The following is a 16,959-nucleotide window of genomic DNA, read 5'->3' as shown; positions in this document are numbered from 1 at the left end:
TAGAATTCTTGACAAGTATCTTTTTATATGAATTAAGAGAGAGCAATATCAAAAGAAGTCGTGGGGTGGAGGTGGTTGAGGCTGAGGAGTTCATTGAAAACTACATGCATGACCTTGATGGGTTGTTCATAATGTCTGCAAAAGTCATGAACGACACAAGGCCAGAGGAAAGTCAACACGGCAGCCACATGACACCAGGGCAAACAGCTGTAAACTCTCAATGTAACATGTTATACCAATTCTGTTTTATTGTTCCATTTAGGGCCTCATGATTGAAGGAGGTGGGGGCCATAAAGGAAGTCTTCTGTGCTGTTTCCACGTCCTGCAGATAAAATAAGATTAGGATTACATTTATGTGTTTGACCTATACTCCCATCAATATGGTTTAGAACCAAACAGTCAACTAGTTTATCTAATCCCATCAATATGGTTTAGAACCAAACAGTCAACTAGCATCTCTAATCCCATCAATATGGTTTAGAACCAAACAGTCAACTAGCTTCTCTAATCCCATCAATATGGTTTAGAACCAAACAGTCAACTAGCTTCTCTAATCCCATCAATATGGTTTAGAACCAAACAGTCAACTAGCATCTCTAATCCCATCAATATGGTTTAGAATCAAACAGTCAACTAGCTTCTCTAATCCCATCAATATGGTTTAGAACCAAACAGTCAACTAGCTTCTCTAATCCCATCAATATGGTTTAGAACTAAACAGTCAACTAGCTTCTCTAATCCCATCAATATGGTTTAGAACCAAACAGTCAACTAGCTTCTCTAATCCCATCAATATGGTTTAGAACCAAACAGTCAACTAGCTTCTCTAATCCCATCAATATGGTTTAGAACCAAACAGTCAACTAGCATCTCTAATCCCATCAATATGGTTTAGAACCAAACAGTCAACTAGCTTCTCTAATCCCATCAATATGGTTTAGAACCAAACAGTCAACTAGCTTCTCTAATCCCATCAATATGGTTTAGAACCAAACAGTCAACTAGCATCTCTAATCCCATCAATATGGTTTAGAACCAAACAGTCAACTAGCTTCTCTAATCCCATCAATATGGTTTAGAACCAAACAGTCAACTAGCTTCTCTAATCCCATCAATATGGTTTAGAACTAAACAGTCAACTAGCTTCTCTAATCCCATCAATATGGTTTAGAACCAAACAGTCAACTAGCTTCTCTAATCCCATCAATATGGTTTAGAACTAAACAGTCAACTAGCTTCTCTAATCCCATCAATATGGTTTAGAACCAAACAGTCAACTAGCTTCTCTAATCCCATCAATATGGTTTAGAACCAAACAGTCAACTAGCTTCTCTAATCCCATCAATATGGTTTAGAACCAAACAGTCAACTAGCTTCTCTAATCCCATCAATATGGTTTAGAACCAAACAGTCAACTAGCTTCTCTAATCCCATCAATATGGTTTAGAACCAAACAGTCAACTAGCTTCTCTAATCCCATCAATATGGTTTAGAACCAAACAGTCAACTAGCTTCTCTAATCCCATCAATATGGTTTAGAACCAAACAGTCAACTAGCTTCTCTAATCCCATCAATATGGTTTAGAACCAAACAGTCAACTAGCGTCTCTAATCCCATCAATATGGTTTAGAACCAAACAGTCAACTAGCTTCTCTAATCCCATCAATATGGTTTAGAACCAAACAGACAACTAGCTTCTCTAATCCCATCAATATGGTTTAGAACCAAACAGTCAACTAGCTTCTCTAATCCCATCAATATGGTTTAGAACCAAACAGTCAACTAGCTTCTCTAATCCCATCAATATGGTTTAGAACCAAACAGTCAACTAGCTTCTCTAATCCCATCAATATGGTTTAGAACCAAACAGTCAACTAGCTTCTCTAATCCCATCAATATGGTTTAGAACCAAACAGTCAACTAGCTTCTCTAATCCCATCAATATGGTTTAGAACCAAACATTCCATATCTAGGGTGGTTGTACAATTATTGGACAATAAACAAACAAATTTGATTAGGAAATCCCAAGGTAGAAGTGAAGAGGGATGAGTGAATTTTATTGAAAAGAAAAGCATTAGAGAACATTTCTGTTTACAGCAGAAAAGTGACTTTCTGTTAAATAAAAATTAAAAACCCATTGCTTCCCAAATATAAAACGATATCTTTAAATATTTGAATAAACACTCAAATGGTAGGTCTGGGAATAAACACTAGAATGGCTGTGAAAAGAAGGATGAACATAATCTTTACAATGTATTATTGAACCCAACACAGCAAGACACTGTACCTTACAAAACACAAATATTGCACTCCTTTTTTATATACATGAATAAACAGCTTGGAATATACTTATACGCAATGGCTTTAAATATATATATATATATATATAAAAATCCCATTCTAAGACATTTAAATGATTAAGGTTGAATGCTAACTTTTTCATAGGAGGCTATTTTCCCAATAAATTGCAGCTTTGTAGAAATATAACACGTCTTCGTGTACATGTACAGAGAGATGAATGCCAATGTATGCAGCATATATTTAAGCAATAAGGCACCTCAGGGGACTAGTTTATGGCCAATATTCCCTCGGCTAAGGGCTGTTCTTATGTACGACGCAACACGGAGTGCCTGGATACAGCCATTAGCCATGCTATATTGACCATATACCACAAACCCCTGAGGTGCCTTATTGATATTATAAACTGGTTACTAACGTATAGATTTTTTTTTAAATAGCCGTGGTAAATGGTCTGATATACCACAGCTTTCAGCCAATCAGCATTCAGGGCTCAAACCACCTGGTTTATAATGTTCGTCAAGACATCAATACAAAGAAAATCACTTGAAGAGTTCAGAGCAGAAGATAAATGATCGAAACAGACAGAGATCAAAATGAGACGACAGAAAGCTGATGAGGGCTAGTGACATCACATACACATTTCTGTCACTTTAAGGATCCCTATGGGGACGGCTACACAGGAAACACTACCAGTGATGTCATATACAGTAGCAAGAAAAAGTAGGTGAACCCTTTTGAATTACCTGGATTTCTGCATACATTTGACATACAATTTGATCTGATTTTCATCTAAGTCACAACAATAGACACCGTGTGCTTAAACTAATAACACACAAATTATTGTATTTTTCTTGTCTATATTGAATACATAATTTAAACATTCACAGTGTAAGTTGGAAAAAGTATGTGAACCCCCCTAGGCTAATGACTTCTCCAAAAGCTAATTGAAGTCAGGACTCAGCTAACCTGGAGTCCAATCAACGAGACGAGATTGGAGATGTTGATTAGAGCTGCCTTGCCCTATAAAAACACTCACTACATTGGAGTTTTCCATTCACAAGAAGCATTGCCTGATGTGTCCCAGGCCTCAAACAAAAGAGATCGCAGAAGATGTAAGATTAAGATTTGTCAACTTGCATAAAGCTGGAAAGGGTTACAAAAGTATCTCTAAAGGCCTTGATGTTTATCAGTCCACGGTAAGACAAATTGTCTATAAATGGAGAAAGTTCGGCACTGTTGCTACTCTCCCTGGGAGTGGCCGTCCTGCAAATATGACGGCAAGAGCACAGTGCAGAACGCTCAATGAGGTTAAGAAGAATCCTAGAGTGTCAGCGAAAGACTTACAGAAATCTCTGGAAGATGCTAACATCTCTGTTGACGAGTCAACAATACATAAAACACTAAACAAGAATGGTGTTCATCGAAGGACACCATGGAAGAAGCCACCGCTGTCCAAAAAAAACATTGCTGCACGTCTGAAGTTCGCAAAAGAGCACCTGGATGTTCCACAGCGCTACTGACAAAATATTCTGTGGACAGATGTAAATAAAGTTGTGTTGTTTGGAAGGAAGGAACACACAACACTATGTGTGGAGAAAAAAAGGCAAAGCACACCAACACCAAAACCTCATCCCAACTGTAAACTATGGAGGAGGGAGCATCATGATTTGGGGCTGCTTTGTTGCCTCATGGCCTGAACAGCCTGCTATCATCGAAGGAAAAATGAATTCCCAAGTTTATCAAGACATTTTGCAATAGAATGTAAGGCTAGCTGTCTGCCAATTGAAGCTCAACAGAAGTAAGGTGATGCAACAGGACAACAACCCAATAGACAGAAGTAAATCATCAACAGAATGGCTTGAACAGAAGAAAATATGCCTTCTGGAGTGGTCCAGTCAGTCCTGACCTTCTGGAGTGGTCCAGTCAGAGTCCTGACCTTCTGGAGTGGTCCACTCAGTCCTGACCTTCTGGAGTGGCCCAGTCAGAGTCCTGACCTTCTGGAGTGGCCCAGTCAGAGTCCTGACCTTCTGGAGTGGCCCAGTCAGAGTCCTGACCTTCTGGAGTGGCCAAGTCAGAGTCCTGACCTTCTGGAGTGGCCCAGTCAGAGTCCTGACCTTCTGGAGTGGCCCAGTCAGTCCTGATGATGTGGCATGACCTCAAGAGAACGGTTCACACCAGACATCCCAAGAATATTGTGGAACTGAAACAGTTTTATAAAGAGGAATGGTCCAAAATTCCTCCTGACCGTTGTGCAGGTCTGATCCACAACTACAGAAAACTGCCAAAGGAGGGTCAACCAGTTATTAAATCCAAGGGTTCACATACTTTCTCCAACCTGCACTGTGAATGTTTACATGGTGTGTTCAATAAAGACATGACAAATTATAATTGTTTGTGTGTTATTAGTTTAAGCAGACTGTGTTTGTCTATTGTTGTGACTTAGATGAAGATCAGATAAAATTGTATGACCAATTTATGCAGGAATCCAGGTAATTCTAAAGGGTTCACATACTTCTTCCTCCCACTGTATACATCATGGAACCCCAACACTCCACAGACAGGAACCCCAGTCAGGATGGAGGCTACACCAGTCCCCCCTTCTCTCTGTTCATGTGGCATTCTTTTAGTTCATCCATCCTCATGGATGAATGCCCCTGGTCCCATCCTCCACAGAGCGACTGTACTCTATACAACTGTGTAACACGGTCCTTTGTCCTGGCCCATTGCACAAGCCAGAGAAGGTGTGAGAGAAAATTTACAGAACATCAATATTGTCTCAGTTTAGCCAAAAGCAAACTTGATGATAAGGAGAACAGAAAAGCAGGAAATGGCCACTCATGGCAGCGCTGGCACAGAGCGTTGAGGTCAGGAGTCAGCCAATCCGGTGGGTCTCACACCACAGAGGAGGAGTTGGGCAGGCCCATGATGGTGGCACCGCTGGGGGTACCGCTGGGGGTACCACTGGGGGTACCACTGATGACATTGAAGATGTGCAGTGAGTCTGGAAGAACGTTCTTCATGCCATCCTCCACTGGAATGATCTGGAAGGGAGCGACGGAGGGTGTTCAAGATTATGTTAAAGGAACAAATGATTCATTCAGACAACTTAGTAAGAATGAATCACACGTAATAAAGTCCATGCCAAAGATGTTTTACCATCCAATCTGCTCATGTCAGCACAAAGGAAAAACAGAGGGAAAAGGGGGTTATCAAATATCACAATAGCATGAAATATTACAAAATTACTATGAAATCCCAATGCCCTACTAATTATAACTATTACTTTCATAATAATACTCAAATTAAACTGTTTTACCAGTATTGCAATCAAAACAAACACAACAGATTCTTCCAAAATGTACAAATAATCAAAAACGGCTGATGAACAAACAATGATGGATCCCAATGTTTGTTATGATAGTAGATAGCTCTATGCTTACTGGCTCGTGCATGATGGCGGACAGCTCTCTGGCCAGGTCTCTGTAGTTGGCCTTCATCTCGTCATGGTACTCCTGCTGGTCCTCTTTAATCAGCCGCTCGTTGATGCCCAGGCCATGGCCACACGCTTCCACAAACTGCCTGCTCCACAAAAGACCAGTGTCATACATAATTAGCCACCTGAGCCACGGCCTGTTCACCCCGCTACCATCCAGAAGGCGAGGTCGGTACAGGTGCATCAAAGTTGGGACTGAGAGACTGACAAACAGCTTCTATCTCAAGGCCATCAGACTGTTAAATAGTCACCATTAGCTGGCCCTTGTCCAGTACCCTGCCCTGAACTTTAGTCACGGTCACTAGATGGCAACTACCAGGTTACTCCACCTTGCACCTTAGAGCCTGCTTCACTATGTACTGTAAATAGTCATGGAACACTGGTCACTTTAAAAATGGATCACTGACCCCTTTAATAATGTTTACATACTGTTTTACCCACTTCATATGTATATTCCTGTCAAGTCCTATCCTATTTTACAATGTGTACTTTAACAACTCACCTGAAGACCTCTTTAAGTTGTTTGACCTTGTTGTCAGGGTACTTCTTGGTGCTGGCATCATCGAGGAAAGCTCGGGCATATGCGAGGGGACCAGCATTTACCTATAGATTAAAGGAAAATTTATTTTAGATTCTCAAGTTGAGGGATGTCTTTACCACATAGAATAAGTTGAGGGATATATTTACCACATAGAATAAGTTGAGGGATATATTTACCACATAGAACAAGTTGAGGGATATATTTACCACATAGAACAAGTTGAGGGATATATTTACCACATAGAACAAGTTGAGGGATATATTTACCATACAGAACAAGGTGAGGGATATATTTACCATACAGATAGAGGATGTGGTTTGTAAGGACGGAGGATGTGGTTTGTGAGGATAGAGGATGTGGTTTGTGAGGACAGAGGATGTGGTTTGTGAGGACAGAGGATGTGGTTTGTGAGGACGGACGATGTGGTTTGTGAGGACAGAGGATGTGGTTTGTGAGGATAGAGGATGTGGTTTGTGAGGACAGAGGATGTGGTTTGTGAGGACAGAGGATGTGGTTTGTGAGGACGGAGGATGTGGTTTGTGAGGACAGAGGATGTGGTTTGTGAGGACGGAGGATGTGGTTTGTAAGGACAGAGGATGTGGTTTGTGAGGATAGAGGATGTGGTTTGTGGGGATAGAGGATGTGGTTTGTGAGGACAGAGGATGTGGTTTGTGAGGACGGAGGATGTGGTTTGTGAGGACAGAGGATGTGGTTTGTGAGGACAGAGGATGTGTTTTGTAAGGACGGACGATGTGGTTTGTGAGGACAGAGGATGTGGTTTGTGAGGATAGAGGATGTGGTTTGTGGGGATAGAGGATGTGGTTTGGGAGGACAGAGGATGTGGTTTGTAAGGACGGACGATGTGGTTTGTGAGGATAGAGGATGTGGTTTGTGAGGACAGAGGATGTGGTTTGTAAGGACGGAGGCCTGCACCTGGACACTAATGCTGCCCTGTAATTTCAGCTGCAGGCGGATCATGTCCACCTCGTTGGTGGCAACTAGCTGTCTCAGCTCGGTCAACCTCTTGCTCATCTCGTCTATAGCCACCTCTATGGGGTTCAAGTCTGTGTGGTGCTGGTACATCACCGCAATACGCTTCTTCACATAGGGGAAACAGTGGGTTGCTATGAGAGAGAGAGATTGAGAGAGAGAATGAGAGAGAGAGAGAGACATAGAGAGTGAGAATGAGAGAGAGAGACAGAGAGAGAGAGAGAGAGAGAGAAAGAGAGAGACAGAGAGAGAGAGAGAGAGAGAGAGAGAATGGGAGAGAGAGAATGAGAGAGAATGGGAAAGAGAGACAGAGTGAGAGAGAGAGACAGAGAGAGAGAGAGAGACAGAGAGAGACAGAGAGAGAGAGAGAGAGAGAGAGAGAGAGAATGAGAGAGAGAGACAGCGAGAGAGAGAATGAGAGAGAGAGACAGCGAGAGAGAGAAAGAGAGAGAGACAGAGAGACAGAGAGAATGAGAGAATGGGAGAGAGAGAGAGAATGAGAGAGACAGAGAGTGAGAGAGAGAGAGACAGAGAGAGAGAGAGAGAGAGAGAGAATGAGAGAGAGAGAGTGAGAGAGAGAGAGAGAGCGAGAGACGGAGAGCGAGAGAGAGAATCGGAGAGAGAGAGAGAGAGAGACAGACAGACAGAGAGAGAGAGAGAGAGACAGAGAATGGGAGAGAGAGAGAATGAGAGAGAGAGAGAATGAGAGAGAGAGAGAATGAGAGAGACAGAGAGAGAGAGAGACAGAGAGAGACAGAGAGAGAGAATGGGAGACAGAGAGAGACCCAAAATTAAGGAAAGCTTTGACTATGTACAGACTCAGCGAGCATAGCCTTGCTATTGAGAAAGGCCGCCGTAGGCAGACATGGCTCTCAAGAGAAGACAGGCTATGTGCTCACTGCCCACAAAATGAGGTGGAAACTGAGCTGCACTTCCTAACCTCCTGCCCAATGTATGACCATATTAGAGAGACATATTTCCCTCAGATTACACAGATCCACAAAGAATTTGAAAACAAATCCAATTTTGAAAAACTCCCATATCTACTGGGTGAAATTCCACAGTGTGCCATCAAAGCAACAAGATTTGTGACCTGTTGCCACGAGAAAAGGGCAACCAGTGAAGAACACGCACCATTGTAAATACAACCCATATCTATGCTTATTTATTTTATCTTGTGTCCTTTACCATTTGTACATTGTTAAAACACTGTATATATATATATATATATAATATGACATTTGTAATGTCTTTATTGTTTTGAAAATTCTGTATGTGTGATGTCTACTGTTAATTTTTATTGTTTATTTCACTTTATATATTATCTACCTCACTTGCTTTGGCAATGTTAACACATGTTTCCCATGCCAATAAAGCCCTTGAATTGAATTGAATTGAATTGAGAGAGAGAGACAGAGAGAGACAGAGAGAGACAGAGAGAGAGAGAGAGAGAGAGAGAGAGAGAGAGACAGAGAGAGAGAAAGAGAGAGAGAGAATGAGAGAGAGAGAGAGAGAGAGAGAATGAGAGAAAGAGAGAATGAGAGAAAGAGAGAATGAATACATTAACGTGGTTTTGTTTACGTCACCCTATTTGACCCACAAGAACTCCTTACCACAGGTGCATTTCTTAGGTGTTCAGACAGATGTGTGTTCCAAGCAGCTTTATAGTGTGAAACTCATTCACTCAATAAATACCTTTGAGGTAAGGCAGCCCTATCAGTTAATGAAGATAAAGGTTGCACTATGGGATATTTCACACTGTAAAACAAAATAAAACACAACCAATTAGGATGAAGAAGGATTCTAAACAAAGAGCTGACATACAGGGCGGCAGGGTGGTTAGAGCGTTGGACTAGTAACCGAAAGATTGAAAGTTCAAATCCCCAAGCTGACAAGGTACAAATCTGTCATTCTGCCCCTGAAAAAGGCAGTTAACCCACTGTTCCTCGACCGTCATTGAAAATAAGAATTTGTTCTTAACTGACTTGCCTAGTTAAATAAAGGTTAAAAAAAATATATATATAAAAAAACTACTCCGAACCTAATTCAATATTTCCATAATTACACCGGACCCTTCCTAATATGGCAGCGAGAAAGATACAGGTATGCCGGCACTAGCAGGTATTCTATGGGAATGAGGTAAATACTGTAGATACTATGACATGTTTAACATCAGTGAGTGGATTTGTGTGGACTGATGGGTTTTGATAGGGTTGTCTGCTCAGAGGCTGGTTCCCATGGACTACACATACAGTATCTGTAGATTGTCTGAAGTCCCTCCCCCTTTTCCAGCTACTCGTAGGGAGTGTTCTAAGCGGTATGCGTGGATCTTGTTAGTTTGAGTGATAAGGAACCTGTCTGATATTTGTGTCTCGTTGTTTTCAGTGAGATGAGTCATCTAGAGGTGTGTCCCAATCTGTGTCTCTAAAGGGAAATCATATCTTAAATTCACAGATTTTGTCAGAACTTCTCTACATTCATGAACAGCACATCAGAAGGAGAGGTCTAGCAACAGTATGGGTCTCTACTGTGAACACATTGACCCTATGATTCACATGAAGTACTGTAGAACCTACTGGTCAGGATGGTCCTGCGTTTATACTGCTCCTCCACCCCACCCTGCTTCTTCCCCGACACGGTGAAGGGCATCTCGAAGTCAAAGCGCCGGATGTTGTGGCTCTTCTCAAAGTCTGTCTTCCGGTCCATCAGCTCCTTCTCTTCCAGGAACGGGGTTACGTGGGTCACCTGGATGTAGGCGTACTTAGAGTCCAGATCTTTAGTGTTGATCTGGATGGGACGCATAACATCAAGGACCAATCAGAACCATGGAAACCCAAAATAAATGGTAAAATACTAAGAGTAAAGTTAAACTCTTACCCTCCCAGAGTCCTGAATCATCTTGACATTCTCCGGGCCGAACTTGTCAGAGTAGAGCTTGAGTAGCCTCTGAGATATCTCTGACAGTGGGGTGAATTTGGGTTCTTTGTAGATGTACTCCTTACCATCTTCATCCTCGAAGAATCCCTAGGAGGAAGCCAACATTACACACTATAGTTATAGTACATACAGAACTAGAGAGGGTTAGGGTTAGAGAATAGGGTTAGGGGTTAGGGGTAGAGAATATGGTTAGGGGTTAGGGGTAGAGAATAGGGTTAGGGGTTAGGGGTAGAGAATATGGTTAGGGGTTAAGGGTAGAGAATAGGGTTAGGGGTTAGGGGTAGAGAATAGGGTTAGGGGTTAGGGGTAGAGAATAGGGTTAGGGGTTAAGGGTAGAGAATAGGGTTAGGGGTTAGGGGTAGAGAATAGGGTTAGGGGTTAGGGTTAGATAATAGGGTTAGGGGTTAGGGTTAGAGAATAGGGTTAGGGTTAGGGGTAGATAATAGGGTTAGGGTTAGGGGTTAGGGGTAGAGAATAGGGTTAGGGGTTAGGGTAGAGAATAGGGTTAGGGGTAGAGAATAGGGTTAGGGGTTAGAGAATAGGGTTAGGGGTTAGGGGTAGAGAATATGGTTAGGGGTTAGGGGTAGAGAATAGGGTTAGGGGTTAGGGGTAGAGAATAGGGTTAGGGGTTAGGGGTAGAGAATAGGGTTAGGGGTAGAGAATAGGGTTAGGGGTAGAGAATAGGGTTAGGGGTTAGGGGTAGATAATAGGGTTAGGGGTTAGGGGTAGATAATAGGGTTAGGGGTTAGGGGTAGAGAATAGGGATAGGGGTTAGGGTTAGAGAATAGGGTTAGGGGTTAGGGGTTGGGGTTGGGGTAGGGGTTGGGGTAGGGGTTGGGGTTGGGGTTAGGGGTAGGGGTTGGGGTAGGGGTTGGGGTAGGGGGATGGGGTAGGGGTTGGGGTAGGGGTCGGGGTAGGGGTGGGGTGGGGTAGGGGTAGGGGTTGGGGTGGGGTAGGGGTTGGGGTAGGGGTTGGGGTAGGGGTAGGGGTAGGGGTTGGGGTAGGGGTAGGGGGTAGGGTTAGGGGTTGGGGTAGGGGTAGGGGTTGGGGGGTAGGGGTAGGGGTTGGGGTAGGGGTTGGGGTAGGGGTAAGGGTTGGGGTAGGGATTGGGGTAGGGGTTGGGGTAGGGGTTAGGGGTAGGGGTAGGGGTAGGGGTAGGGGTAGGGGTTGGGGTAGGGGTTGGGGTTGGGGTTAGAGAATAGGAAAACAACATGAAAACACAAATGTGAAGGTATTCAGGTAACAAAGACATCAAAAGTAGTATGAACACCTAAAACAATGAGCACAACAACACAAGTGAAGAGCTAAGGCACTATAATCCTGAACCCAAGAGCAAGAAATATTCCCAAAATACATATTCCCAAAAGCACAGAAACAAACAACAGAACTGGTCTAGGAACAGTGCTATGGGACCAATAAATAGGATGAATGCAGAGGATTGAATTTCACTACATCAAAGGGTCTACATTATTCATACCCCCCAAAAACGACAATAAAAATGACCTTAACGCTGTAGATGAATGGGGTAGTAGCCACCAGCTAGATGACTGGAAACATTTACCCAGTAAGACATGAAATCCTACCCTTAAACCTTGACTAATATAGCCTCTTGTTGTCAGGGCAACACTGAGCCAGGCAGTAGTAGAGGGTGCTGAGATGGATAAGATAAGCTAGGAGGAGGTAACGAAACGGTGATGGACACATACCAGTAATACCACTGACTACTAACCCAGACCACAATCATAAGCCTTAAGCTTCAATGCAGTGCATTCCCCAGATTCATCACTTTCTCATTCATTTACCTCAGTCTCAGAGTCAGTAAACTGGTACTGCTACGGAGTTGTAAGGTAGAGCAACAGAAAACAAAAATCATAGTTATTCCAACACCACCCAGGCTACAACTATAGCAGATAAGCATTCACACCATAACACCACATACAGAAAGAACACAGAGTCAGAAGGAACATGGTTCTGGGAAGGTTATCCACTCCAACAAAGAAAACTGTCCAAAGCAACTAGTTAACACACTGAAAGACGAGGAAGAACCAGGTGTAAGAAGACTTAGGTGAAAATGACATCTAAAAATGGAAGCGATAAAAGCCAAATTCAGTGGATTTACTCCATTGAATCAGCAACATGCATTGCTGTTGTGAAAAGAAAAACAAGAAGGTGGAAGGTAGTGGTGAGTTAATGTAACTGCTAAGAGCTTTAAGCAGCACACTAGTGGCTGAAACATGTCATGGATTACAGTAGCATTACACTAGTGGCTGAAACATGTCATGGATTACAGTAGCATTACACTAGTGGCTGAAACATGTCATGGATTACAGTAGCATCACACTAGTGGCTGAAACATGTCATGGATTACAGTAGCATCACACTAGTGGCTGAAACATGTCATGGATTACAGTAGCAGCACACTAGTGGCTGAAACATGTCATGGATTACAGTAGCATCACACTAGTGGCTGAAACATGTCATGGATTACAGTAGCATCACACTAGTGGCTGAAACATGTCATGGATTACAGTAGCATCACACTAGTGGCTGAAACATGTCATGGATTAAAGCAGCAGCACCTCACACAGATTTAGGCTGCTCAGGAAAGTGAGCAGAGCCGACTGCAGAACTTACCGCTGCCTTTAAAGAGGATGAAAAGCAGGAAAAAAAGGCATTAGAATGAGTAATAAAAGACCATGTGATCTGATCATGCTTTTATCAATCAAAAAGCTTCCAGCAGCTCCCATGATCAAATCAAGATGTTCACCGTTTTGATATAGGGCACTTGGAGATGTGTTCTAAATCAATTTTGCAATTTGTGTCTGAATTAGTCTTTAAAAAAAATACAAAAAATATAATGTCTACAATATCTAATACCTGTATAACGTACTGGAAAGAGCAAAGCAATAGTATAATGGGAAAAGGGAAACAACTTGTTTGATCTCCATTGCATTGTTTTTTTGTTGTACGACAGCCTACCATCAGATGTCAATCATTATCTTACCTGGCCAAAGAAAGCCACTCTGAAGTAGGTTCCCAGCAGCCTCTTGCCCGTGTGCATGACCTCTGTCACTTTGATGTAGGCACGATGGAGTGTGTCATACAGGTGAGACAGTTTCTATGGAAATGAGAAACACACAAACACATTGATAAGAATCTGTGTCTTTATCCATGTTTGGGAGCCTTGAGACGTTATCGTTGGGCACCATCACATAGACAGTGACATCAGCGGGAGTTGAGCTCCATGACATAGATAGTGACATCGGAAGGAGTTGAGCCCCATGACATAGACAGTGACATCAGAGGCAGTTGAGCCCCATGACATAGAGAGTGACATCAGCGGGAGTTGAGCCCCATGACATAGAGAGTGACATCAGAGGCAGTTGAGCTCCATGACATAGAGAGTGACATCAGCGGGAGTTGGGCCCCATGACATAGAGAGTGACATCAGCGGGAGTTGAGCCCCAAGACATAGAGAGTGACGTCAGCGGGAGTTGGGCCCCATGACATAGACAGTGACATCAGAGGCCCTGTAATATGCAACTTTTCAGGGGAGTCAGGAACCAACACATGCAGTCAGTCAGGAAAGCAAAGACCAGCTTTTTCAAACAGAAATTTGCATCCTGTAGCTCTAACTCCAAAAAGTTTTGGGACACTGTAAAGTCCATGGAGAATAAGAGCACCTCCTCTCAGTTGCCCACTACACTGAGGCTAAGAAACACTGTCACCACCGATAAATCTTAATCTAAATACTTATTTTCCACCATAATTTGCAAATAAATTCATTAAAAATCCTACAATGTGATTTTCTGGATTTTTTTTCTCATTTTGTCTGTCACAGTTGAAGTGTACCTATGATGAAAATTACAGGCCTCTCTCATCTTTTTAAGTGGGAGAACTTGCACAATTGGTGGCTGACTAAATACTTTTTTGCCCCAATGTATACCACCCACCACTGCGACCTGTATGCTCTAGTCGGCTGGCCCTCACTACATATTTTGTCGCCAGACCCACTGGCTCCAGGTCATCTATAAGTCTATGCTAGGTAAAGCTACGCCTTATCTCAGCTCACTGGTCACGATAACAACACCCACCCGTAGCACGCGCTCCAGCAGGTATATCTCACTGGTCATCCCCAAAGCCAACACCTCTTTTGGCCGCCTTTCCTTCCAGTTCTCTGCTGCCAATGACTGGAACGAACTGCAAAAATCGCTGAAGCTGGAGACTTAAATTTCCCTCACTAACTTTAAACATCAGCTATCTGGGCAGCTAACCGATCAATGCAGCTATACATAGCCCATCTGTAAATAGCCCATCCAAACTACCTACCTCATCCCCATTTTGTTTTTATTTAGTTTTCTGCTCTTTTGCACACCAGTATTTCTACTTGCACATCACCATCTGCTCATCTATCACTCCTGTGTTAATCTGCTAAATTGTAATTACTTCACTACTATGGCCTATTTATTGCCTTATATCCTCACGCCATTTGCACACACTGTAGATAGACTCTTTTTTTATATTGTGTTAATGACTGTACTCTTGTTTATTCCATGTGTAACTCTGTGTTGTTGTTTGTGTCGCACTGCTTTGCTTTATCTTGGCCAGGTCGCAGTTGTAAATGAGAACTTGTTCTCAACTAGCTTACCTGGTTAAATAAAGGTGAATTATTATTTTTTTTAAATGACATAGTGAGTGACATCAGAGGGAGTTGATCCCAATGATACAGACAATGACATCAGATAGAGTTGAGCCCCATGACATAGAGAGTGATATCAGAGGGAGTTGAGCCCCAGGACATGGAGAGTGACATCAGAGGCTGCAGTTCTGCTGCTGTACCTCAAAATCCCTCCCCTGTTCGTAGATGGGGATGATGAGCTTGTAGACGTCTGAGATGAGCTCATAGCGCTCAGCCTTCCACAGGCCATCAGCACACTCTTCCAACAGCTCCATCAGGACATCCTGTATGGGAGAGAGGGACAGATAAAACACTGCTGTCATACCGTGTCCACGCAGAGATGATCTGGCTATGGATGACACACACACCATGGCTTAATTAACCCTAACCCCTAACCCTAACCCTAATGTAAATAGGGGGGCAATGTAAATAATCTGGGTAGCCCTTTGATTAGCGGTTCAGGAGTTCTGGAGAGAAGCCAAGGAGATAAACTGAGCATAAAAGAAGCTAATCCTGCTAAGGATTTACAGTATTTTCCCTGTAAAAAAAAACAAATTATTGGGCAATGTTTAGATGACCCCTTTAGAAACGAAACCACTTTTACCACATTCTTGCCTGAGTATACCTTTTATACCTCTCATGCCGAAGACGAGCGGTAGTAGTGGTGTGCAGATATGGGTGGGCGTCTATTTTAATAAATCCATTGGGAATATACGCCATTGTTTAAGCAGGTCCTAAGAAGCATTATAGGACAAATAGAAACAAGGCAAGCCACCTTTCATCTCTGGCCTAACTTCAATCCACTTCGTTAGGGAGCAGCTGTTGGGTCTTACCTTTATCATGATCCCCATAGAAAATTATAGCAATCCTATTGTCAGAAGCATGTGAGTCTCCTGTTCATATTTCACAACCTCCGCGGGCTTTTGGAGTTGTCTATATACGATCCAGTAAAATAATAGGCCTGCGCTTGATTTAGACTACATTATAGCATGCTAAATGTTTATGATCAGTGATAGATGAACACTTAATTTAGACTACATTATAGCATGCTACATTTTTATGATCAGTGATAGATGAGCACTTGATTTAGACTACATTATAGCATGCTAAATGTTTATGATCAGTGATAGATGAACACTTGATTTAGACTACATTATAGCATGCTAAATGTTTATGATCAGTGATAGATGAGCAAACGAATAGATGAGATACCATCTCCACTTATTTGCCCAGACAGAAACCAATTAAACCAAATAGCCTATAAAGACGGAGATTCAGTGAAACAAAAGCACATTGATTGGTTATCAGACAAGTCAGTGAAGTCACAGGCTTTTGGTAGGGAGTAGGCCTATTGGCTACTCAGTGACTGTGAGTGAAAAGCTAAATCATCCACTTGTTAAATTACATAACATAGCAAAATGTTTTAATAAATGAGTCAACTAGACACAGTGGGGACCTGTCATTCAGGGCAGGTGGGGCCACCTGTTTCGAGCCCCACCTGTTTAGGGTTTGCTGCCTGTTTTGAATGTTATTTTAGCATTCATTTGTGGTACATATCAGTTTGCAAACAATGTAAAAAAATAAATGATTTGACTGAATAAAGCTGCATACAAGCATTATCTCTTTATTGCTTTCTTGAGTACTGCAGCTTCAAAATGCAGGTGTTTCAGCCTAGCTCAGTGCTTCCTGTGGTGGAGGGGCAGCCAGCGGAAAATACTCTTTAGTTGCGCCGTGATTGGCTCAGTGTTCTGTCACTCATGAGGACACTATGTCACCACAGAATATACAGGGAAAGTTAGGCAGTTCAAGCCCCCTGGGTGCTGACTTGATTTACATTATAAGTGCCCATCCAAGAAAGCTCAAGGTCATTGGCCACAGATAAAATGATGTCAAATCACGTTATATCTACTGTAGTTTTTATTGGACTGATCATGTCAACATTTTAGCTAGCAAGCTAGACAAGCAGTAATCATGAATCAAGTCGATAATCTACTAGAAAATCCTTTTCAATCCTTGTC

General features: G+C 42.5%; 1 protein-coding gene across 15 annotated transcripts in view; it reads right to left on the bottom strand.

Annotated features, from left to right (window-relative positions):
- Positions 1-4,713: 4,713 nt before the first annotated feature.
- Positions 4,714-16,959, bottom strand: part of LOC112224885 (dedicator of cytokinesis protein 9-like) — a 176,600-nt gene continuing 164,354 nt past the window's right edge. For 5 of the 15 annotated variants that reach the window (XM_042306723.1, XM_042306708.1, XM_042306716.1 and 2 more), the window contains exons 46-55: positions 15,103-15,225; positions 13,268-13,381; positions 12,898-12,903; positions 12,066-12,095; positions 10,204-10,350; positions 9,903-10,113; positions 7,270-7,460; positions 6,298-6,398; positions 5,743-5,881; positions 4,714-5,343 (exon numbers count right to left, since the gene is read on the bottom strand). In XM_042306723.1, the coding sequence (XP_042162657.1) occupies positions 5,194-5,343; positions 5,743-5,881; positions 6,298-6,398; positions 7,270-7,460; positions 9,903-10,113; positions 10,204-10,350; positions 12,066-12,095; positions 12,898-12,903; positions 13,268-13,381; positions 15,103-15,225 (1,212 nt within the window). In that variant the 3' untranslated portion in view covers positions 4,714-5,193. Of the gene's footprint in view, positions 5,344-5,458; positions 5,467-5,742; positions 5,882-6,297; positions 6,399-7,269; positions 7,461-9,902; positions 10,114-10,203; positions 10,351-12,065; positions 12,096-12,897; positions 12,904-13,267; positions 13,382-15,102; positions 15,226-16,959 lie in introns of all 15 variants that reach the window. The other 10 variants (XM_042306719.1, XM_042306713.1, XM_042306721.1 and 7 more) reach the window with 5 other exon arrangements.

This window comes from Oncorhynchus tshawytscha, linkage group LG26, assembly GCF_018296145.1.
Source record: "Oncorhynchus tshawytscha isolate Ot180627B linkage group LG26, Otsh_v2.0, whole genome shotgun sequence".
Classification (NCBI taxonomy): domain Eukaryota; kingdom Metazoa; phylum Chordata; class Actinopteri; order Salmoniformes; family Salmonidae; genus Oncorhynchus; species Oncorhynchus tshawytscha.
The sequence above is the reverse complement of the archived record's forward strand: the minus strand, read 5'-3'. Positions and strand labels throughout refer to the sequence as shown.